The sequence below is a fragment of the Mustela nivalis genome, assembly GCF_964662115.1.
Source record: "Mustela nivalis genome assembly, chromosome: 11".
In the NCBI taxonomy this organism is placed as follows: domain Eukaryota; kingdom Metazoa; phylum Chordata; class Mammalia; order Carnivora; family Mustelidae; genus Mustela; species Mustela nivalis.
This window is the reverse complement of record NC_139030.1, coordinates 47,665,677-47,691,515: the sequence shown is the minus strand read 5'-3', so window position 1 is coordinate 47,691,515 and position 25,839 is coordinate 47,665,677. Positions and strand designations below refer to the sequence as shown.

General features: G+C 36.5%; 1 protein-coding gene across 8 annotated transcripts in view; it reads left to right on the top strand.

Annotated features, from left to right (window-relative positions):
- Positions 1–21,335, top strand: part of DCAF17 (DDB1 and CUL4 associated factor 17) — a 37,831-nt gene extending 16,496 nt beyond the window's left edge. For 6 of the 8 annotated variants that reach the window (XM_082689168.1, XM_082689171.1, XM_082689167.1 and 3 more), the window contains 8 exons: positions 614–718; positions 1,021–1,126; positions 8,903–9,045; positions 12,294–12,403; positions 15,686–15,776; positions 16,471–16,554; positions 19,247–19,402; positions 20,186–21,335. In XM_082689168.1, coding sequence (XP_082545294.1) covers positions 614–718; positions 1,021–1,126; positions 8,903–9,045; positions 12,294–12,403; positions 15,686–15,776; positions 16,471–16,554; positions 19,247–19,402; positions 20,186–20,332 — 942 coding nt within the window. In that variant the 3' untranslated portion in view covers positions 20,333–21,335. Of the gene's footprint in view, positions 1–613; positions 719–1,020; positions 1,127–8,902; positions 9,046–11,475; positions 11,574–12,293; positions 12,404–15,685; positions 15,777–16,470; positions 16,555–19,246; positions 19,403–20,185 lie in introns of those variants that run through there. The other 2 variants (XM_082689172.1, XM_082689173.1) reach the window with 2 other exon arrangements.
- The last annotated feature ends 4,504 nt before the right edge of the window (positions 21,336–25,839 follow it).

Here is a 25,839-nt window from a genome sequence, read left to right as displayed (position 1 = left end):
GCTAAATGTCTCTAAAGGTGCTTCCTTGGGCTTTAACATGTTTGGTTTTTATATGACCAAAAAATTAAGCGGTATTAGATATTTAAAGGACAAAGTAGTGATAAAAATCTGGAGTTAGCTGTTTTTCATTATAAGTACTTTCTTAGATCCAATCTTTTCACTTTAAGGTATAAAAAGTAAGTCTCTTTATGAATAACATTTTAGCATGAAGAATGGGTCCCTATATTTACTCTACCGCATATATCCTGCAGGGTAGAATTAGATGATCTCACTGTATGCTGATGTCCACGAGGAATAGACTATGTTATTAAAAGATATTGACAAAACTGTATAGCGAATGGATGAAGCAAGTGAATGCTGCTGAATCATTTTGAGGGTTAAGTGCTGCACCCCCATAAGTGCTCCACTCCCATTAGTGCTTCTGTTCGAGACTCTAGTGGCCTACTACCCTAATGACGTCTTAACTTCAAGTCTCTAAATTGTAAATTAAGTCAATGATAAGAGCAGTGTTGTGGTGGTGACCCAAATATTAAGCAACTGCCCAAACCACTGTGAACACTCAGAGGATTGGCCTTCTGGTCTTTTCTCAGGTGATATCTACCTTTCCCCTCAGATTTTCGGGAATGTTACAGATGCTACCTTGTCTCATGGAATACTGATTGTGATGTACAGCTCAGGACTGGTCAGACTCTATAGCTTCCAAGCCATCACTGAACAGGTAGAGAAGACTGAAATTTGCCATATTATAATAACTCGAGGTTTGGACTGAGGTATGATTTTTTTTTTTTTAATGAAATGCTTTTAGAGTAAGACAGTTGTATAGATTTTAATTCTACAAAACTGTACAAATGCAGAAAGACAGAGTAACCTTTAAAAGAGGGGAGGGGAGATAAACAGAGAGGCCCTCAAGTCAGTGAAGATATTTTCTCTGTCATATACGTGTGAATTTGACTTTTTCTCTCTTCAGACAGCAAATAAGTAGGTGCTAAAGCCACCATTTTTGTTTTGTTTTGTTTTTAGTTCATGCAACAGAAACTTGACTTAGGGTGTGCATGCAGATGGGGTGGGACTGCTGGAACTGTAGGAGAGGCTCCTTTTGGCATTCCTTGTAATATTAAAATCACAGGTATGGCTACTATGTAGCATTTTTTTCACCTTAAAAAAATAAGTGGTCATATAAGTATTTATTGTAATCATCTAGATGTTTTCTCATAATTTAATTATAAACTCCATTCATTTTACTTCTCTACAACATATTCCTTGCTATTAAATAGGTATTATCAAAATCTATCATTAACCTGAATCTATCAAATCTATCAAAATTTATTCATTAAACTGAAGGCCTGGGGATACTGAATCTCATTTGGCTTTTAATTAGGGGAAGGTGAAACCCAATATCACTGATAAGATAAATGCGGATTAAAATTATCATAGGATAGATCTTTTCAGATTCTCAAATATCAAAAAGTTATATAACAGGGTTGTTAAAAGTATAGAAGTATGTAAGAATCTAACAGTTTATTCATTTATTGTTGGGGTCCTTTGTGGAGGACAGTTTGTCATTGTGTACCAAAGCTTTAAATGTATATACTCCTTGAACAATTACGTGCCTAGGAATTTATACCAGATATATTCACATGTGTACAAAATGACAGATGTACAAGTACAACATTCTTTCTAATAGCAAATGATTGGAAATAACGTGTACATTGATAGATGACACTAATATTATCTCATTGTTTCGCTGTATCATAAATTTAATTGTTTTTTTATATTCATTTTTTTCATAAATCTCATTGTTAAAAAGAAATATTTTTTTGCATTGGTATAGAGCAGTTCCTAATATATATTACTAAGTGAAAAAAGGAGTATAAAATTGTATATAAAAAGCTTCATTTGTATAAAGAATTCATATTCACACGTTAAAAGTGTACATATAAGCATATGCATTTAGATTTGCTTGAAATATATGAAAGGGCACCCAAAAACCTGATAAACATTAGTTACCTCTGAGGGATACAAATGAAAGGAAGACTTAGTTTTCATTATATATCTTGCGATACTTTTTGAATGTGATGCTTACGTTGTGATTCCTTGTGTATGCATGTACACACATAGCTTCTTGAAATTTTAAGAACTTGACATATACTATTTTATTGATGAACTCTAAATTTGTTGAGCCAGTTCACTGCTTTGGACATGTAGGTTGTTTTTAATTTTCTGTGATTACAGATAATATGAGAATATTCCTGTAACTATTCGTGATTCTTGCCTGAACCAGTTATGTCATTTGGGGTGGCAGAATAGCCATTTGAAGGATTCTGTCATTCTTTCTACCTTTAATAACTGACATTTTTCTATAAAGAAAAACTTTCATTTGTCACCTAGGGATGAACTATAATTCCTCCTAAAAAGTCAAAGTAAATACTTACTCCTTTTCTTTAATTATCAGTTTTTGAACAAGGAGTTGGTGTTATAGTTACTTCCAATGGTGGCAAAAATTTTTAGAGGTCAGCACACATTCATAATCAAAAAAGACTCAAGGATTTTTATTTATTCAAAATTATATAGTTACAGTCATTATTTTTTTTTTTAAGATTTTATTTATTTGACAGACAGAGATCACAAGCAGGCAGAGAGGCAGGCAGAGAGAGAGAGAGGAGGAAGCAGGCTCCCTGCTGAGCGGAGAGCCCAATGCGGGGCTTGATTCCAGGACCGTGGAATCATGACCTGAGCTGAAGGCAGAGGCTTTTTTTTTTCTTTTTTAAGATTTTATTTATTTATTTGACATAGAGAGAGAGATCACAAGTAGGCAGAGAGGCAAGCAGAGCGAGAGAAAGAAGCAGGCTCCCTGCTGAGCAGAGAGCCTGATGTGGGGCTCGATCCCAGGACCCTGAGATCATGACCTAAGCCAAAGGCAGAGGCTTTAACCCACTGAGCCACCCAGGCACCCCTACAGTCAAATTCTTAATGATGTTCAAATTGCCCCAAATTTGGCCAGTGAGAACTCCATGTTGACATACCTCAATAGTCTTTGAGAATTTCCCTGCTTTCCGGAACAATAATATATCCCAGATTTTTGTTTTACTTTCCTTGTCCTAACTCTGACAAGAAGCCATTTTAGTAGAGAACATTATCATTGACTGCGTTAGCTTCCTAGGGCTGCTATTAACACCACAGACTGATAGCTTTAAAATTTAATCTCTTACGGTTTTGGAGGTTAGAAGTCTGAAAATAAGTTGTTGGCAGAGACAACCTCCCATACTGTAGGAAGGAATCCTTCTTTGCCTCTTTAGCTTCTAATTTGTTGCCGACAATCCTTGGCATTTCTTGGTTTGTGGCAGTGTAACTCCCATTTCTGCTGGTCCTTATAAGGCCTTCTTTACTCTGGGGCTTAGGACCCACCCTTATCCAGTATCACTTGTGCAAAGACCCTGTTTCCAAATAAGGTCACCTTCACAGATTATTAGAGGTTAGGACTTTGACTTATCTTTTTGAGGGACACAGTTCAACCTGCAACACAGACCAAGATCTGATTGTGCTCAATGCAATTGGTTGTCTTTATTTTTTGGTGAACAGAGCTGGGAAATAAAACAAAAATTCATTAGTTCATTCTCATATTTCCAATTTAATTGTTCTTTGATTTTATATTTGTATTTCTTTTGGCTCCCACTGAACTTCTTGATTCCTAATAAAATTTTATTTTAGTATGTATGTGATAATCTTAAAATTGCCTTATCAGCGCTACTACTAAAAACTATAGTGTGAAAAAAAAAAAAAAAACTATAGTGTGAAGGTTAAGATTTCTATACCGTTGCTTTTGTCCTTCATGTACAGCCCAATAAGTGTACTTCAGAGTAATGTGTTAAAAGATTATTTGAAATTATTTTTCTATATGATTAGATTACCAGTTTTATGTAAATAGATTCATTTGTTTTAGTTTGTTTTTAATTTTAGGTTTGTTTTTCCCTTTTGATTTTATTCTTAAAGTTGTAAATGTGTATATTTCAAAGGTCAAAAAAAAGATATTGTCTGAGAAATTTTTCTTCCATACATAGTCCTTTTATTCTCTTACTTCCCTCCCCCTACCCCACCCTGCCCTTATAAGTAATCATTATTTTTGGTTTCAAGGTATCCTTCTATTGTTTGTTTTATAAAAATAAGCAAATGTGTGTATGCATTCTTTAAATGTTACCTTATTTCTTATACCAAATGTAGTATATCATATACTCTGTTATGTACCTTGTATTTTCACTTAACATGTATCTGAGTTTTTTAAACTTTTTTTTTTAAGATTTTTATTTATTTGACAGAGAGAGACAGCGAGAGAGGGAATATAAGTAGGGGGAGTGGGAGAGGGAGAAGCAAGGGAGCAGGGAGCTCAATGCGGGGCTCAATCCCAGGACCCTGGGATCATGACCTGAGCTGGAGGCAGATCCTTAATGACTGAGCCACCCAGGTGCCCCTAAACATTTTTTTTAGTAAAAGAAATATATAAGATTGACTACCTGTTTTTCTTATTGAAATAACATTGATACGTATATATATCATTTGATTAGTTTCCAGTGTACAGCATAATAATTCAGTTTTTCCCAGGCCAAGTCATCTCCCACTTGCCAGTGAGTCTTCATAATTAGGATATTACTAAGGCTAGACATCAGGCAAAGAGGGATTCTTTTTTTTTTTTTTTTTTTTAAGATTTTTATTTATTTATTTGACAGAGAGAGATCACAAGTAGGCAGAGAGGCAGGCAGAGAGAGAGAGGAGGAAGCAGGCTCCCTGCTGAGCAGAGAGCCCGATGCGGGACTCGATCCCAGGACCCTGAGATCATGACCTGAGCCGAAGGCAGCGGATTAACCCACTGAGCCACCCAGGCGCCCCAAAGAGGGATTCTTGATGGCTTTATCCTTTAGCTATATTTGTCCCAGAAACGTCCTCTATAGCTGTAAAATTACAAATAGAGACTTTAGCCAAGCATGCAACGGCCACCTTTAACCAAACCCAACGTGCAGTCACTCACAAATTTGAAAGGTGGCCCTCCAAAACCAGGTGGGTCTTGACATCCTGATTGTAACTCAGGAAAAAACTTATTCTAATATTGAGACTAAATATTTTGTATATATCCCTGATGACTTTAAGATATCCACAGTTTTAGCAGATACACACACACAAATTAAAGCAGTATCTGTCTCCTCTAATTCTCTCAGTGATTGGATTTCTTTCTGGTTTAGCAGAAATGGATAGTCTTGGTGGAAAACACTTCTTTTCCTAGCTATGATAATTATGCTAGGTTTCTTTCTTTATTGAGGGAGCTATTATTATTACATGCTCTGCATAAGTATGTCAGATAAATTATCTCAATGGAAACTGTAGGAAGCATCTCATTCTTATGATGAGACCTCATGATTGCCTCCAATGCAAACAATCTGCCACTAGGGACCCTTTATTTAATGAGATAGCTCAGGATTTTTAATGTGTCTTAGTAGGTAGGATCTACAATCTTTTTCAGCCTGAAGAAGCTACAGAACATTAGACTTTCACTCTTCAAAACCCCTTAAGAATTAGGAGGATAAAAATCTTATAGTAGGGAATGAGAGAGAAACTGAAGGGGACCCAAAGAGAAAAGACTGCTTTTTTCCTTTGCTTCTTTTCCAGTTTCTATTCATGCTAGGACCTGCACCCCTACCCCACTTTACACATGCCTTATAATGCAAATAGTACATGTCCTCCTTGTAAGGGACAAAGAGTTAATGATTCTCTAGAATAAATAACATCTAAGGAAGAACCAGGTGAGAATGACTGGATGAAACTATCATATGTGCATTCCAGGCCACTGGAGCTAGACAGCTCCATGCCAAGACCCCCTAACTCCAAGGAATAACACCTGAGCCCTCTTCTTTGTTCTAAATGGTTCCTGGATGCCAGAGAGGACACATATGCCGGACCACCATCTTCAGTAAAAAACCCCAGACCCCAAACAAAGATGAGACTCATGCTCCTTTCCTTTCCAAGTCCCATGGAGTGTCTGTCTATATCTGCTCGCTCTATATCTTCAATAAACTCTGCTTTTGCCACAAAAAATTTTTGTATACACTACTAAGTGATATGTAGTATAAATCTGCATGAATCCACAGTAAATCTAGTTACCATTTATCACCATACAGTTGACCCCCTTCATCCATTTCACACACCCTTCAGCCCCTTCCCCTCTGATAACCATCAGCCTGTTCTCTGACTCTATGAACACCTGTAAATAATGCTGCAATGAACATAGGGGTGCATATTATCTTTCCAAGTTAGTGTTTTCATTTAATTTGGGTAAATACCCAAATATTCCAGTAGTGGAATTGCTAGACCATATGATAGTTCTATTTTTAATTTTTTGGGAAAGATTTCATTTATTTATTTGACAGAGCACAAGGTGAGGGGAGTGGCAGGCAGAGGGAGAAGCAAGTTCCATGCTGAGCAAGGAGCCCGGTGTGTGGCTGGATCCCAGGACCCTGGGATCATGCCCTGCGCCAAAGGCAGATGCTTAACCAACTGAGCCACCCAGGGGTCCCCTATTTTTAATTTTTTGAGAAACTTCCATCCTGTTTTCCATAGTGCCTGCACCAATTTGCATTCCTAACTGCAGTGCCTAAGGGTTCCCTTTCCTCTACATCCTGTTGTCATTCTTTTTCTTTTCGATAATAGACATTCTAATAGGTCTGAGGCAATATATCACTGTGGTTTAAATTTTCATTTGTCTGTTATATCCCTATATTTTAAAATTGTAGAAAAATCATATCCTATTATAGCCATTCTTTTATAAACCATACAACATTTTGCACAATTTATATTAGAACTCTGAAGTATCATTGATTGACCTTTTCACAGACTCAGAGCATTATAATAATTATTATTTTCTTTTTAGTGCCTCTCTTTCCACAGTCTAGCCAGTAGGAGCCCCTTTTGTTGGTTCTCTGATTCTTTTAACACTACACTGACATCCTTGTAAATATCCTTTATAGCAATACTGGATGGTTCAGACCTATCCTAAAATTTCCTCACTACAAAACATGGAATCAGCTACTCTCAGAATTTCTAGGACCCTCTCATCACCTTTTGGCTAAGATCAAGTGTAGAATTTCTAGGAATCTTTAATTGAAAATAGTATTAGAGATCAAAATTCGGGCACTTGAGGTTAGTGGGGACCCATTAGAATTATGATGAACAGAGTCCTGCTGTTACTTTGGGGCCATTTTTAGCAACTGCTGGAAAAGCCTTTCTTTATAAATGCATCTTTTTGGATTGACTTATTTTTCCTATTGTTCATACCTATTTTATATTCTCTACGACATACCTACTTGAAACTTTAACTGCAAATTCAAACTCTAATTATATTTTTTATTTTTATATTTCTTTCCTCATTCACCATCATTTGATAGCTACCATATTATCACATATGATATTTGTACTTCTTTCATAATTTACTTACTGATTTTTTTTTGCCCAGTTTTCTGTTGGGTTCATATTTTTCTTATTAAAAAGACTCCTTTATATATTAAGAATATTACTCTTCTCCTATAAAGGTTTTTAAGAAAAAAGCACTTTAAGTATGCTTAATATGTTTATACTTATCTCTTTCTCAGGATTGTCCATTTGTGAATTCACTTTTCATTATTTTTCTATATATAGCACCAAGTAGTAAATTGTCCTCATGAAGAAGCCTAATAGAGTCAACGTTTCTGTATGTAACACGTGACTCTTGAGTGAATGGTCTTCCTTTGGCAAGCCTCTTTACTGACAGTGATGGCCTCATAACTAAAGAATATACTCTTAAGGTAGAAGGATTAAAAAAAGAGTCCTAGATTATCCACCTATTGAAAGACTGTGTGCTTTGTGGTGTTTCCCAAGGACTACCCAAATGGTATTCTGGTCTTCTAAAGCCATAGTACCTTCAACTTCTGCATTTCTCTAAGAGTACATCTGTTTCGCTCTACTTAAACTTAGTTGTCATCAAGAAGACTAAGAAGCACCAACAGATACCTCTTTTATGGTGTCAGTCTTTATTTTATTTTATTTTATTTTAAGATTTTATTTATTTATTTGGCAGACAGAGATGACAAGCAGGCAGAGAGAGAGTTGGAAGCAGGCTCCCTGCTGAGCAGAGAGCCCGATGTGGGGCTCCATCCCAGGACCCTGGGATCATGACCTGAGCCGAAGGCAGAGGCTTTAACCCACTGAGCCACCCAGGCGCCCCTGGTGTCAGTCTTTAAATGACAGTAACTGACTAGGTGTATCTAAACTAGTTAACTTGTCTAAAGATGATACTACTAGTGGTGGCTATCTTTTAATAAAGCTTTCACTATGACAGGACCTGTCCTAAGTGGTTACATTCATTATGACTAATATCACTTCTACACTGGAAATCTTAAGACTCTCTCATAAAGTTTGCTAAGTGTAACCTGCTAGTCTGGAAGATCTCTTCCTCACATCTGAGGGAATTATTAGACTTAATTACCTATTAGGATTATAATGAGTGTTGCAAATAGTATCTAACCCAGAGTCTGAGACATACATGCCTAGTAAATAGCAGCTCCTTTTATAAGGTGTACTTTGTCATTTTTTTCCCCATCATGGGCACCTTCAGCCCACTTTTTATCTCCACTTAGTTGCAGGTCACACATACTCTGAAAACAGATGTCTAGATTTTGAACTCATAACATTTGTTTCCTACCAGCTTTCTCTTTTCTTAGCCATCAGCCTCTTTCCTGGTTATATTTTATTTCCTGAACATAGTAATTTTTCATTAATGGAAATTCATTGATGTGCATGCCAAGAAGGGTTGAATTGAGTTCATGAATGTTCCAAGGCTACCAGAGCGGAGAAAATAATAAATTCCTTTTGCCCATCTCTGCAGACACACCACCACTGCTCTTTGAGGTGTCCTCCCTGGAGAATGCTTTTCAAATTGGAGGCCATCCTTGGCACTACATCATCACACCTAATAAGAAGAAACAGAAAGGGGTTTTCCATATTTGTGCCCTGAAAGACAACTCCTTGGTAAATCATAAGTAGTCAAACTTTTTAGTAGTAAATTTGTATCAGAAATTCTTTATTTTCTACTTCTGTAACAAGAATTCCTAAGAATTAGTTTTTGTTTATATTAGTAATTGGTAAACAATGTTAGATACAGAAGGATACAAAGAATATAATAAACACTTGTGTGTACTACGAAGAACTTATAAGATTCGAAAATTTTTGGAAACCAAAGATGATTTATGGGATCTCCGCAAAACATTTCTGAAGCTCTATAGTAGAAATTATTGATGGAATATGTTCAGGCTGCTTCTGAAATTGTTGATGCAATGTGTGGTTGGTTCTGTTTTGTCATCGTTTGGTACTATTAGCTTCCCAGAGCAGATCCAGGTAGAACCCTGTTGGTCACAATGTAAGCATTGAAACATTGAATTTTCAGGAAGATTGTTAAGTTACTTATGGCAGAATAGGAAGAAATGGTACATGGTAAGACAATAGAAATTTCTATCCCTTGAATTAATTTTCTTTTTGAAAATGATTTACACATGATTTATAATTTAATTTAATCTAATTCAGTTCAATTCTTTGAGGGCCTAATGTGTGCCAGGAATGGCTGCATACATATTCTCTTCCGTCAAGTTGCTTATGCTCTTGAAAACACACATGTAGTTAAATAAGATGCAGCGCAAAAGAACAAGTGCTCTGGGAGTGGTGGAGGGGTTCCCCTTTGCTTTGTATTGCTGAGTTAGTGTAATTAATTTCTGGGATATCAAACATAATAGGTTCAGCTAATTCCATACCCATCTCTTCCAGGATCACGCTCTGTCACTGTTGGACTCAGTGGCTTTTAGTCATAGGCCACCTTTCACCACACCAAAGATCAATACAATCTTGGGTCCAGTTACCCATTTCCTTTGATGTCACTACCAGGGAACACTGTGTATAGTGTCTTATAGTTTTCTTTTGTGGGGACATTGTCCCCTTTCATTTTTTCATTTACCCATCACATGTAGCAGCTCCTGTTTGCCCCAACCCAGTGACATCTTCTTTTAGAGTGGCCTCTCTAGGGACTGTTTCCCGGCATGACAAGTCTGTGATTTGATTGTTCACCTCTCAGCCAGGGAACATTCTTCAGCTACCAGGACCTGTCACATCTCTCTTTAACTTAACTTTTCTATCCAGTCAAACCCTGTACGATTCACATTCTGGATATTTAGTGCATATTCTTTTTATAATAGAACTGATGATACATATGTGTGTGTGTGTGTGTGTGTGTGTGTGTGTGTGTGTGTAAAATGGCCTCCAAGATTTATATCAAGCATGCCTGTCAAGTACTCACTTTCTGTAATAACTGATAACATCTAGTCATATCTATATTTCAACATATTCATGAGCAATTGCCAAATCCAGAGAAAGTTTTCAATCCTTTTGCCAGACAGCTTAGATGTAGTCACATTAACTTAAGGATGCTTATGCCCATTACTTCCTCACCTGTCAGTCAGAACAGTAAGTAACCCACAAATACATGCAGCCAAACTGAAGAATTCAGAAAATGTTTCATAGCTTTCTATTAAACTGAGGTTTAAAATCTAGCATTCCAGCACATAACAAAAACTACAGAGGCTGGTAATGATGCCGCCTTATATTCAACACAAAAAGAGACAGTATTTCTTTTGCATGTTATAATAATTACAATAAAGGGAATTGTCTAAGGAAAGATGTGTATAGTATGTACATGTTTTATTTTAAACAAAGGGACATCCAGAGCTAATACCATCTTGGACACATTAATTTCAGTGGTTTCAACCACGGTGTTTAAATTGATTTCCTTATATGTACAATGTAATAATTACCACCATTCCTATTAGAAATTATTAGAATACTTATAAAAATTCCTGAAAAATTAAAACTCACTAATATAGAAAATGTGTTAAAATTCGTTTTTTTAGAAAGCATGGCATACAAAGCACTTTAGTAGGTGACATAGCCCTCACCTACTTCTCTAATCATATTTCTTTTGTAGGAGCCAAAATTAAAATTTTTATTCATCTGTACACATGCACGTGTTACATGGATTAACATTTCTGTGTTTTGTGTGTTGGCATCTCTTCTTTTTAGCCATTTTCTGCTCATCCTTTAAGGCTTAGTTTAAGTTCTGTTTTTTCTTCTGATATTCTGCCCACCTGAGCTGGATGCTTGAAAATATCCTGTGCATGGCTTGATTACTTTGTTTTCTACACCATCTTTTTGTTTGTTCATTTTTGTTTTTGTTTTTTACATTGTCTTATTTCTGTTATGTTTCTGCCTCCCTTCTTGATTATGAGCTTTTTGAAGGCAAGAGTTATGTTTAGTTCATGTGAGGTACAAACACCTACTGTGATACCTAAAACATGTCCTGTCAGTATGTGCTAATGAAATTAATAAGTTAATATTTGGAAAATTTGTATCTAATAGGAAAGGTGGTGTCACTTCATTTTACATTGGAGAAATTAAATGAAATCAATGTATCCATGCTGGTGTTAGTTCCCAGTGCTCCTGTGTGTAAGGTAAAACATTTATGTACATATGTGATCATATAGCCTGGAGGTATCTTTTTCTTTATTTTAATGTCTAAATATCTTACCGTGAATAAATCTTTACTTGCCTAAAAGGCTGAGCAGTATTAGACCATTTCTCCATTATTAGAGGTTTATATCTGACTTATCCAAAGAGATTATATGACCTGTTTCTGAGATTTGGGGTTGGGGTGCCTGTTTATCTTTGTGTTAACCACTCCTTTTGACAATTTATTGGGGATAGGCAAGGGAGGAAGTTAAAAGGAACTATGTGTGCAATATTTGTACAGAGCTATATTATGGAACAAGTCCTTGGATCTCAGAATCAGAGCAGCTGTTTAGCACGTGTAAAACATTGAGCAAATGATTCATTCTTTTTGTATATCAGTTTCCTCATCAAAGTGGGGATAATAATATATGCTTTGAGTGTTATTAAATGAGATGACTAAAACATTTACTGCAGTGCCTGACGCAAATTAAATGCTTGAGATATGATTACTGTTAAGTTATTATTTGTGAGGCAGATTGTATGGTACAGGGTAAATGTTCTGAATTTCTCAAGTAAGAATGGCTGTATTCAATTCTCATACATATCCCAGTCCAACTGTTGATATTTCCTCTTCCCTGTACCTTTGATTTACTGATCTGTGAGTGAAATTAGATTTGAAAACTTATTTTCCCCTAATCTCTATTTTCAATATTTTTACCCAACTTCAGGCAAAAAATGGGATCCAAGAAATGGAATGTTGTTCTCTAGAATCTGACTGGATCTATTTTCATCCTGATGCTTCTGGTAGAATAATACATGTCGGCCCAAATCAGGTCAAGTGAGTATTTTTATTCATTACTTTAAAGTGAAAGGTAGGTTTTAGAAGCATTTATTGACATGTTTATTTTTGCTAGCCAACTGTTGACTCAATTATAGAAATCATTAGCTTGTTATACGTTGTTTCCTCAGAGACTGGCATCTAGAAGACTATTCTTTCAGCCTCATCATTACTCTTTGTAGACATTAAATTTAGATAAATTCTTTGATGGATGATATATGGGTAAAAGGAGATTCAGATTGGCTTGTCCTCATCATGTTTTGATTCTCCAGGATTAAGGAGAGAAGTGATTTCTTTGTCCTAAAAGACGGCTTTAGAACAGGAGTTGTTTGAAGTAAATCTTGTTTTGCTTTGTTGACCCACATCTTGCATACAGTTGACCTTCCCTTCCTTCAAACATTCTTCATTTGGCTTCCCTGACACCAGTTATGAATATTTTGCTCCTTAATACCCTTTTATGTTCTTTCTCTTCTACCCAGACTTTTAATTATTGGATGTCCTCAGGATTTAGACCCTATTTTCTTCTCACTCTTCATTCCCTTTCTGCATGATTCTGTTTATTGATTCTTCTTATTCCCTTGGCTTCATAAATCACATATACACCAAAACTCCAAAATTTATCCTAGCCGAAACCTCTCATCTAAGCTCATGCCAGAAATCTGGAATGATTTTGAGCACTTTGTTATACTTTTTGTCTTTCATCCATACATATATATATATATCGTGTGCATTTTCTCTCTCTCACACACACACCCACAGATCCTTTGAGTCCTTCTTTTTCCCTTTTTTTTTCTTTTCCTTTCTTTCTTTTCTTTTTTTTTTTTTTTTTTTTTTTTTGTTGTTGTTGTTGTTGTTGTTACTAAATATTTCTTAAATCAGGCTCTTTCTGCCCTTGGCCTGTTACCATACCATGTTGGTCAGACCATTGCCATCACTAACCTGAACAATAGTAATAGCCTACTTACAGGACTCCCAAGAATCCATTTTTGCACTCTTTAAGTCTGTTTTCTTCTCAGCAATAAGAGTGATTTTTAGAACTATTAACAAACACAAAAACCTAAACAAGTGGATTCTGCTTTAACCTTTTTATGATTTCTTGTTCCTGAGATAAAGATCATCATACACTTAGCATGATCTGAAAGACCCTCCTCCCACTCAGTTTATTTCAGTCATGCTATCTTTTCAGACAGTCAGGGACCTCTTTCCTCCATTGGGAGTGTGTTTCCCCTTCCTGTTCTCTTAATCTTAATCAGTCCCTGTTAATCGCTGTTCTCTTAATCCCTGTTCTCCTGATCTCTATTTATATTTTGTCCCCAGCTTAAATATCCCCTTTTAACAGAGTCCTTCCCTGATACCCCTCATTAGATTAGCTCCCCATCTTCTTTTTTTTTTTTTAAAAGATTTTATTTATTTATTTGACAGACAGAGATCACAAGTAGGCAGAGAGGCAGGCAGAGAGAGAGAGGAGGAAGCAGGCTCCTTGCAGAGCAGAGAGCCCAACGTGGGGCTAGATCCCAGGACCCGGGATCATGACCTGAGCCGAAGGCAGAGGCTTTAACCCACTGAGCCACCCAGGCACCCCCATCTTATTTTCATACCAGCCACTGTGTTACTTTCCTCTAACACAGCAATTTTAATTAATTATTTGTTTGATTATCTGTTTAAATATCTAGCTTTGGAGTCATCAGCTCCATAATGACAGGGAAAGAGTCTGTTTTGCTGACTATAACCCCAGCACTGAGCATAGCACTTAGTAGCACAGAGTAGGTGCTAGTAAACTGGTTGAATAAGAAAGACATTATCTGCCTTCTCTATTCCTTATGTTTCATTTTAATTAGTTTACTTCTCTGGAAAGAAGATAAAGAAGATAAAGGGACTTAATTAAATAAGATTATGAACTTTTCTAAAAAGTCTTAAAAACTGTAATTCAGCTTTAATAAAGCTTGGATTTTAATGCTTATTGCCTACTCATGTTTTCTTTTTTCTTTCTTTCTTTTTTTTTTTTTAAGAGAGAGAGGAAGGGATGGGCAAAGGGAGAGTGAGATCTTAAGCAGGGTCCACTCCCAGTGTGGAGCCTGATGCAGGGCTTGATCTCATAACTGTGAGATCATAGCTTGAGCCAAAATTAAGCATCAGATGCTTAACTGACTGAGCCACCCAGGTGTCCCATAACCCATTTTTTAAAAGATTTTATTTATTTATTTGACAGAGAGAGAGAGATCACAAGGAAGCAGAGAGCCAGGCAGGGCAGGGGGAGGCGGGGAGCAGGTCCTCTGCTGAGCAAAGAGCCCGATGTGGGGCTTGATCCCAGGACCCTGAGAGCATGACCTGAGTCGAAGGCAGAGGCTTAACCCACTGAGCCACCCAGGCGCCCCACATAACCCACCTTTTATAATAGTAGTTTGAGCTTAAGAAAATAAGGTCCAAATATACTGCGCCCTTTTGCCAGGTTCTAGAGGATAGGCACTTTTAAACATTGGCATGAATTAAGATAACAAATTGAGTAATTTAAATCTAATCTGATTTCTTTGCCTCTGGCAAGCTCTAAGACTTCTGGCTCTTTGTAGCCATGGTATCTACTCCTCCCTGCTATTCTCTTTACCTGTGTCTGAGACTTTAAGCTTTGGGAACATTGTGCTTTTGAAGCTTGTTAATGCTGTGAACAGATTTGTGTGGGCAGTGGACAAATTATTTTCTTTTCTCTTCCTTAGTAAGCTTGATCCATTAAGCCATTTGTACTCAGAAAACCCAAATCTTTAAATATAATCCTACAATAAAAGTATTAAGTAAATTGGAGTTTTTAAATATTACTCTTTTATGAAAACTCTTAGTTTAAGTTCAGTTGCTTCCAGTCTGCCTTTTAGTTAACTGAGTGTTGTTCATTGATATCTCGTTGTATCTTCAGAAGTAGAAAATGCTAACATCTACTCTAATGCCACCGTTAAAGCTGAAACCTTAAAGGCCTATTGCAGGATGACAAAGATGAGGTCCTTTAGGGGAACTTTCATTAAGCCAGCTTGGAAGATGGCCTAAACTTGAGGAAGTGGCTTCATTATCTACATCATGAATACCTATTGTCACAGGTTTTTTTGTTTAACAAAATCTGAATTTGAAGTTTATAGACACTAAAGTGATCAGACATTACTATTTCAGATTCCACAGGAGGAAACAAGAACTAACAGTTTTTCCTGTAATTTACATTTGTTGAGTTTCATTTCAGTAGTTCAACTTGGGTATTCTGATGATCTGTTGAGGTCTTAGGTTCTTTATTTCCCTTTTCAGAGTTCTAAAGCTAAATGAAGTAGAAAATAATAGTGCCCAGCATCAGATCTCTGAAGATTTTGTCATTTTGGCCAACAGGGAGAAGAACAAAGTAAGCCAGGAGTACTTTAAAATTCTTTGTGTATCACTGTCTTTCTATTTGAGAATATAGTATATAAATGTGTTTGTCTTTTAGTATGCTGAAAAGAACAGCACAATAAAAATCTGGGTTTTTTTGTCTGTGCGGGTAACTGGTCTCAGCCTTGTGCACAACTGAGAATTGAAAAGAGCTGATTATATTGAGCTTAACTTTTGCTAATATCTGTTCCCTTTCTAAATTTTTCTTTAGGTTTTTATTGATGAATTTTCAACCTTTGGGTTTAATTTATTGTGCAAACATACAGTAGGTTGGGGTACATATGAATCTTTAGAAATCACATGCCATGCTTTAACTCCAAATAGTTCTTTCCCTTTAGTGTGCAGATTAAGAACATGAAGAGAATTATGCAGAGAGAAATTTCCAAAAACAGATCCAGTGTAGCATTGCTGTACTTATACTAAAGCAAAAATTAGAAGGGCGAGTGTATTTATTGTTTGTCTATTTTGGTATTTTATCCATTAACTTATTACGGTCAAGTATTTTTGCTAATTGGAAGATCAGAAATTTGATTTAGAATTTTCTCAGTAGAGGAAAGAATTGTGGATGTTGGATAAGGGTTAGTTGTTTAATGAAATTTGGTACGGTTTTGCTATTTATTGCACATAAAAGGACTCATCGTATCTTTTTATTTCTCTCCATGTGATAGAATGAAAACTTACCCACTGTTACAGCTTCTGGACGGGTGGTGAAAAAAAATTTTAACCTTTTGGATGATGACCCAGAACAAGAGGTATTACTTTAGCCAGAGATAACAAATCAAACTAGTGTGTACTAGCCCTGTGATTTTTAAACGATGTTTTCCAGACTCTGGGATAGGGGTTGGGGGTGAGTAGTTCCATGCAGACTTTATTGGTAGGATTGTGCATGGTATTTCCACCAGTGCATCCCCATCACCCTATCTTCTCATACTGGAATTATTCATAAGATTATGTTTGCAGAAAGGTTCTTAGGACTGAAATAATTTGAAAAAACTACTACTAGCTTATTGTTTTGTTAATGTGCACATTTATAGGGAAATTTCTTAATAGAAAATACTTGAATCACATCCTGATGACTTTATGGCTTTTGCTTTTTTTTTTTACTTACAAGACATGGATATGTATGTTAATGATCGTGGGCCAGGGAAGAAGGGTGTGAGAGTGTGATAAATTCAGTTAGCCTCAAGCCTAAACTTGACATTGCCAGTCACTGAGCTATTACATTTTTATCCTTTTCTTTTAAAGAGGAATTGAAAGTTCTTACAAAATCAACTGATAGTGATCATGCTTCAAATATATATCATTGCATGAATTCTGATCTGTTTGGAGCAGAAAACTATATGACCATTTCTAGGTAGAAACATTAGAGTAGGCTTCTAAGGATAGTTTTTGAAACTCTTTTAAAAAGGTTGGAGGTGGTGCACCTGGGTGGCTCAGTGGGTTAAAGCCTCTGCCTTTGGCTGAGGTCATGATTCCAGAGTCCAAGGATCAAGCCCCACATCTGGCTCTCTGCTCAGCAGGGAGCCTACTTCCCCGTGTCTCTCTCTCTCTCTCTGCCTGCCTCTCTGCCTACTTGTGATCTCTGTCAGATAAATAAATAAAATCTTTAAATAAATAAATAAATAAATAAAAAGGTTGGAGGTGACTCAGTATGTTGCTACTCTCAAAAAGAAATATGTAGGGCGCCTGGGTGGCTCAGTTGGTTGGACGACTGCCTTCGGCTCAGGTCATGATCCTGGAGTCCCGGGATCGAGTCCCACATCGGGCTCCCAGCTCCATGGGGAGTCTGCTTCTCCCTCTGACCGTCTCCTCGCTCATGTTCTCTCTCACTGTCTCTCTCTCAAATAAATAAATAAAATCTTTAAAAAAAAAAAAAGAAATATGTATACGTACATTTGTGAATTATATATTATATATGTACATATTTTATAAAATATGTCATGTAAAATATATAAAAATATAAAATAAATACATGTATTTTTTTGGACCATGGAAATCTATTGAGAACAAAGCAGAAAGCTCCCTGTAGATAAACCATATTCAAGAAAGACATACTAAAATTTCTAAAAGATAGCAAAAAATAATTAACAAGGAGAAGGTGGTAGCAAAGAGAGATATACTCTACATCAAGAGATTAAAAACAAAAACGTTTAGCCTGTAAAAGAGAAGCTGAAAGAAGTTGGGACTCAAGACTATTAAAATCACTAGACCCAGGCAAGAAGTCTACTCGAAGTTTGACCAAAGTGATATTAGGGCAAAAAAGTAAATAGAAAGGAGCCATGTGTAATAAATCTCTGTAAATTTTTATATCATGGGTAGTAAAGGCAGAAAATATAAATAGATGAAAAAGAAGTTTGACCAAATGTGAGTGAAGGTTTAGTATGTGGTGGTTCAAAGAAACTTGTTGTGCCTGCCAAAATGTCCCTTCCTGTGGTCCATCCCTGGATGGCTGCCATGGATCTGCTTCCCCTGTGAGGCTGCTGGAGTCCCAGGTTTACTTCCTTAAACAGAGTTTGAGGTTAGATTTTTTTCTTCCTTAAGACTTTACCATCATGAATCATTTCCAGCTAACATCTCTCATCCCAGTTCTATTCTGTGGGTTGGATTTCAGTTCCCAAATAATATTCTCCCTCAAATGTAAGTGGCCATTTTTGCTTTCTTTTTTTTTTTTAATATTTTATTTATTTATTTGACAGACAAAGTGAAAGAGGGAACACAAGCAGGGGGAGGGGCAGAAAGAGAGAAAGAAGCAGGCTCCCTGTGGAGCAAGGAGCCTTATACAGGGCCCAATGCGGGACTCAATGCAGGACTCCATCCCAGGACCCTGGGATCATGCCCTGAGCCAAAGGCAGATGCTGAACAACTGAGCCACACAGGTGCCCCATCATTTTTGGTTTCTTTAGGAAACCGAAAAACGTTGAAAGGGGGAAAAAAAAAGATGGCAAATAGAGTCATAAATAGTATGTGATAGGCTATCAGTTCTTCTTAAAATGACTTGTGTTTTTCTGAGGAAAGATCCTTCTGACAAAGTGGGTCATTTTTAGGTTTCAGAACTGAACTTCATATTTTTTTTTTCTGAACTTCATATATTTAGTCCTCTCTGGAAGCTAGTGAACACACATATCAGAGGCAGCAGTTGAATACCTCTTTGAATTTGGAGAAGTTCTAGTTTGCTGTCATAATAGAGAATTTCCGTAACACTTTGGCTGAGAGCTACATAGACTTTGTTCTGTTAAAATCTGTAGGATACTGCTGCAGTCTTCAGAATCTTGGGACTTTACTAGGCATAAAAGTAGAGACCTATTTCTCCTTATGCTCTGACCCATTCATTCCTCTTTCTGCATTTTAAAAATAATAGAATAGTTAAACTACAAATAGAAATAATCCTAACTGGATAACTGGATTTTGCCCCTTTTCCTCTGTCTTATCCATCTATTCACTGAGACTTTTAAAATTGTGGACTATGAAGATGAGCTGGATTTGCTTTCCGTGGTAGCTGTTACCCAAATAGATGCTGAAGGAAAAGCTCACCTGGATTTCCACTGTAATGAATATGGAACTTTACTTAAAAGCATTCCACTAGTGGAGTCATGGGATGTGGTGAGTAGAGTCCATGGAATGCAAAATTGTAAGGATTTTCTTTGTAGGTGACATTTATTGGAACAGATGTTACTGTGTTCTTGTCAGTCCATGGTCACCTGTACCAGTGACCACATCAAAGAGGATATCATCCTGCAGGACAAAATGAGTACTTCTTAAGCCTTCCTTTCCTAGGAGTTAGAGGATGCCTCCTTTCTAGAGGCCTTAAAGATAAAATTTTATGTTTTATTCTGAGACATGCTGTCTATTTCCTTACCATAGTCTTTGGTTTTCTCACATTTTATAAGTTTGGTAGCATTTTTAAAAATAGAAGTATACTGTATTGAATGCCCCCAGTTACTTAATAGAGATGATATCTAAACATGTAGGGTTTGCAGGCACTCTTGGACATATTTGTCTACTTTTTTGATTATTACAGAACATAAAAACTGTAAGGAAGAGCCACTATTATTTTAATCTAGTCTTTTGTTTTATCGGTGGAGTACCTAGGAGGTTTAGCAACTTGACCACTGTCACACAGTGAAATAACAGTATTAGGCAATAGAATCTGGGTGTTCAGATTCCTATGACACAGCGCTCTTTCCATTTTCAACGTTTTATATGATACTTTTCTTATAAATAATCTGCATATTCATAAATAATGAAAATAAACGATTTCTAGCAATTGTTTTGTTACCAAGTGTATTTTTGAAGAGCCCGAGCATAGGTGCCATGACATAGTGATATAATTGCGAACTTGGTTGTTTGAAGAGGAGATTTCATTTCACTGTGTTTTCATTACAGACATACAGCCATGAAGTCTATTTTGACAGAGACTTGGTACTACACATAGAACAGAAACCAAGCAGAGTCTTCAGCTGCTATGTTTACCAGATGGTATGTGACCCTGGTGAAGAAGAAACAACAAACAGAAGTTGTGAAAAAGAATGAGATAATTTTAAATTTTGAGATATAACTTATGAGAACTTTAGCCACATAACCCCCAGCAGCTATGTTCAATCCTCCTTTTTGTTATCTGCGTAGCAAGTTCTCTAGTATTTTCTAGAAAAGGTCTTGTGTTGTCTTCAGATGACTGTGACTTCTTTTTTAAATTCTTGCCATTCAAGGGGGTGGTAAGGAGCATTTTAGAGCTTTTCACTGGTGGTGGCGCAAATATTAAGTGTTGGGGAGCACAAAATACAAGTTAATTTCAGTTTTTGGGAGAGGGTTATTGATGGAGAAGTATTTAACATTGTTCTTAAAGGATGGTATGGAATTTTGATAGGTAAGACTAGACAGGAGAGACAGACAGATGTAGAAGATACAGAAAGAAATCCTCTAACCTCTACACCAAACTTTGCCTAAGGGTGAGAAAGGAGATCTGTAATGTGAAAGAATACTTTTGAGCCATAAATATGTCATCACATTTTTAAAATAATATATATGTATATGTATGTTTTATATTTATATATAGCATTAGGAATTGGCTCTAGTACCCAGATTATCTTTTATTCCATGGTTTTATTTTCTTGGCTTGGTGTTCCCATTGATTATTTTTCTATCATAGACTAATGTAAAAGATTCCAAGAAAAGAAATTTTTTTCTGGTATATAGACTGTTCAGCTCTTAATATATCTAAGAATGTTGTACTCATCTCACCATTCTATTTATTTGGTGAGTTTTCCAATTCTGCTTATAGGCAGTATTTTCATACCTATGCAATAAGATAAAGGTATCCTGGATCCCACCAGTTCTGCTCCTTGTAGAAGAGTAGATAAAGTCTTAATTCCTACTAGCTTGGGAATTGACTGATTAGCTAGAAAAGGCTTTTGGCTCTATCTTAGTTGTGAAATGAGTATTTTTTTCTTCTTTGTTAAGACAAATCTAAATTTAATCCTTGAACTCAGATAATCATTCTACAGATTGTTAAATAAAAGCAACCTAAGGGAGAAAATTGTTTCTTTTTGCTTCCTGTTTGAGAAATCCAGTTGCTGCAATCCACATGTTCAGCACATTTCTGATTCAGTCTCAAAAGAATAGTAAAAATAGAAGGGGAGGAAACATAGTAAAAACCATTGCTGATTCAAATTTAAGGTTAAATTCAGGATTTTAGCTTAGATAATTTACATTAAAATTCAGTTTTGGGGGGCACCTGGGTGGCTCAGTTAGTTAAGTGTACCAAGTCTTGATCTCAGCTCAGGTCTTGATCTCAGGGTCATGAATTCAAAGCCCCGCATTGGGTAAAAAAAAAAAAAAAAAAAAATTAAATCCTTCCATTTTTCCTTCGGCTTTGGCTTCATCCCATGTTAAGAATGATGTGAATCTTCCCTTTTTTGCCCTTGAATTTTGCAGATAAATTTCAAACTTATTAGAATCAACAGGGCTGAGGACATTCCAGACATCAAGAAATTAGTAACACAGTCCTTAAATTTAAAAAGAAATAAAGAGAGCAAACCTAAAACTGTCTTTTGTGCAGTAGAAAAGAAGATTGCTGACATTTTAGAGTAAGAGAAAATATTTATATGTGGGCTAAAGATAAATCTTTCTGAATCTGATCCAAAGTGTAATAACCATTTGGGAAAGCAGAAGTGATTACCTCATGAGCGAGATAACTATCTTCATGTATTAAATTCTATACTTTTATATCTACTAATTGAAAAATCTACTCTTGTTTTCTGTACCTTTAATAGTACTATTTAATATAATGTTTGAAGCTTTCAGAGCCTTTTAGAGACATGATTGTGGTTATAGCAGTTGAATAGGTATAATGTGCTGGATATTGCCCCAAACTCCCAACTAGACACTAACTGTATCTAAACAGTCATACCCAGTGAATTTACACCTTGAAAAACAAGTTCTGGATAAGAGGTAATAGATAATAAATGCCAAAGAAAAGAAAGAAACCAGCGTTATATGGGTTTCAAAGAGATGCAATGCTATATAAAAGCCGAAGGCCTACTCTCCAAGAGTGTTTCAGAAAAGGATGTCCTAAGACTTCAATCCTGTTTGGTTTTTTTTTTTTTTTTTTTTTAAAGATTTTATTTTTTTATTTGACAGAGAGAGATCACAAGTAGGCAGAGAGGCAGGCAGAGAGAGAGAGGAGGAAGCAGGCTCCCTGTGGAGCAGAGAGCCTGATGCGGGACTCGATCCCAGGACCCTGAGATCATGACCCGAGCCGAAGGCAGTGGCTTAACCCACTGAGCCACCCAGGCGCCCCCTGTTTGGTTTTTTAAAGAAAGAGCTTGTAGAGTTTCCCCTTCTCCTCTAAGTCATTATCTTCTTTTGATGAAATCATAGGAACTCATTGGCTCAGAAAGGCATCTGAGAACTAGCTGAGATTCTTAGCTGCTTTTAGGCTGGGCAGGTATGAGTGGGTGGGTAGAATATTTCAAGGCTAGGTATGAACTGACCACTAAGAAACTCCTAATGTTTCACTACTGCCAAAATCAAACCAGACCAGGATCCACATGCCCTATGAGCCAGGCAGGAAATGCACCTGAGGTGAAAGTCCATAGGGAGTTGTGGGGAGTGTAACAAACAGAAGGGTTATGCCCCAAGTAAGAGGACAGGCTGCTCCTACATAGTTTCAGCCAACCGTAACAGTATGTGGGAATGTGGGCTACATGTTTTGTTAACAGGATGGTTGATAAAAAGATGCCAAAAGGTAGAAGATTCTAAAGAATGTAGGAAGTGTATGGATAACGCACACAACAGGAAACAGTACAGCATGCTTCCCAAACAAGCTTCCCAGCTTCCCATAGGGCTACTGCAGCTGCTCATTCATTGCAGGCATGACACTGCAATTCTCTGGGGTGGAGGAAAGTGGCAGTTAATATTCTCCTGGCCCCACCTTAACCCCCATTGTCTGCCTGACTGTGTTTGAGTCTTTAACTGTGTGCCCACCTTCTTAACAAGCACTAGTGATAAGCATAAAACATTATGGGTAACGTTTCTGAGTGTTCAATGCAAAACCGAGGGAAGCAGTATAGCTTCTTTCAGCAAGTCTAAACAATATGCTGATAAGTGTATTTCTGCATTTCACTACTTGCAATTCTGTATCCTCGCCGTATCAGTGCAGCAGGGTTATCCTCCTTTGACTTTCTAAAACATTTCTCACAATTTGAGGGGTTTGAATTACCTAGCGAGGAGAAGATGTTCTATTTAAACAAATTAGGGTACTCCACATTCTTCCACCAATTGAATGTTTTGGTTTTTGTATGTACTTTTTTAAAAAATGATAACTTACATATATTGAGTGCTTTCTGTCTACCAATCACTGTGATACATGTAAAACAAATTGGCTCACTCAAAATTCAGAATAATCATATGAAGTACAAACTACCATTATCCTTCCACATTTTGTAAATGAGGAAAGTGAGTCTTATAGAAGTTAATTTGCTCGAGGTCCTACAACTAGTAAGTACAGAGTTAGGAAACATCCAGATTTGTTTGACACATTCTTATGCCAGATTTCCTCCAGACTCTCAAAAACAAATGATTTTATTTTATCTCATATATAGCATACTTACAATGATAATACTGGGTATAGGAAAATGTTTAGTAAGTGTTTTTTAAATGGTTAGATATCCAAATTTTGGACAAAGTTTGAATGAGATACAATTGGCCTATTCACATATATTACCTGAGATAAAAAAAGATGATTCTTCTATTCAGTGGTTAAAAGTATTTAAAAAAAAATACAAAATCTGGTACTCTCATCCTGTTTGTGGATGATAATAAACATCAGTATTAGTAATTACTCTTAAGGTAACTTGGCTTCCTTTTTAATAATTTTTATAGTTTCTTACCTTTCTTACCATGTTTACATATGTTATCTAACTTAGAATTTCAATTTCAGGGAAAATTCTGGGGCTAATTTCTGGTCCCTGTGTTGCTATAGAACCTACCTCTGTCTTACAGAAGGAATAATTTATTACAGGCATAGAATATAATATTAGAAAAATAAGACCAACTGAGGGCTCTTCTCCATCATTTTAATATGAAAATTTTCAAACATACAGCAAAGTTGATGGAATTTTACAGTAAATACCCAATTGCCAACTTCATGGATCCTAAATTTTACATCTATATTTTATTACTCATCTATCCATGTTACTTTTATGATGCATTTCAAAGTAAATTGCAGACATCAGTATACTTCCCCCAAATACTTCAGCATGCATTTAAGTAAGTAGAGTTTAATGTTTGGTTTTTAAATTTTTTGATGTACACTTAACATGCAGTGAAATGCACAAATGTTAAATATAAACTTGCTGAGATTTTGCAAATGCATTCATCTCTGTAACCCAAACCCTTTTCAAAATTTCAAACACAGTAGTCATTCCAGAGAGTTTCCTCATGTTCCTTCCCAGTCGATTCCCACCCGACCTATCACCTGTTTTGATTATTTTGCCTCACAGATTAAATTTACCCATTCTAAAACTTGATATGAATGAATTCATACAAAGCATAACGCTTCCTTGGTCAGCATGTTTTTGAGGTTAATTCATGTCGCATATACCAGTGACTCATTCCTTTTTATTGCTGAATAGTCTTCTGTATGAATGTCAGTTTGTTTTTTCCATTTTCCTGTTGATGGACACCTGGGCTGTTTCTGATTTTTCTTTTTCTTTTTCTTTTGCTATTATGAATAAAGTGCTCTGAACATGTATACACTTTTTGTGAACATATGTCTTTATTCCTCTTGGGTAAACATCTAAGGATGGAATTGTTGGGTCCTAGGGTGGGTGTATGTTTAGTTTAATAAGCAGCTGTCAGACCTTTTTTCCAAAGGATTGTACCATTTTACATGCCTGCAGCAATGTATGAAATTTCCGGTTGCTCCACATTTTCTCCAGTACTTGTGGTTGTTAGTCTTTTTTATCTTAGCATTTATGGTGGGTGTAAAATGTTTCCTAGTTGTTACTTAAATTGTACTTGCCCCTAGCAGCCCTCCCAGCAGGTTTTTACCCTCTTTATATTTTTTAACCTCATCTCCATCAGGAACTGCTGAAAACATTCTTTCTTTGTGATAATAATCAAGATAACTTAGAACTCAGCAAAGCAGAGGATGCAGTGTCACCAAAGAATCCTGTCTCCTTTTGTGGAGATTCACAGAGAACAAACCCAGGTTGCTAATGGTACATTAGACCGTTCCACATGACTACTGGAGCTGGACAGGATGACACCAGAGCAGAGGCTCCATAAAACATTGTAATAATAGCAGAAAATGAACTTTTCCTGTAAAGAATAGGAGTTCATGTTATTTGTAAATGACATGAATTTTTAAAAAAGATCTATTTATTTCAGAGAGAGAGCGCGTGTGTGCACCCACTCAACAGGGCGTGGGTGGGGAGAGAGAGAGAGAATCCTCAAGCAGACTCCCCACTGAGTGCAGAGACATGGGCTCAATCCCAGGACCCTGAGATCATGACCTGAGCTGAAACCAAGAGCCAGAT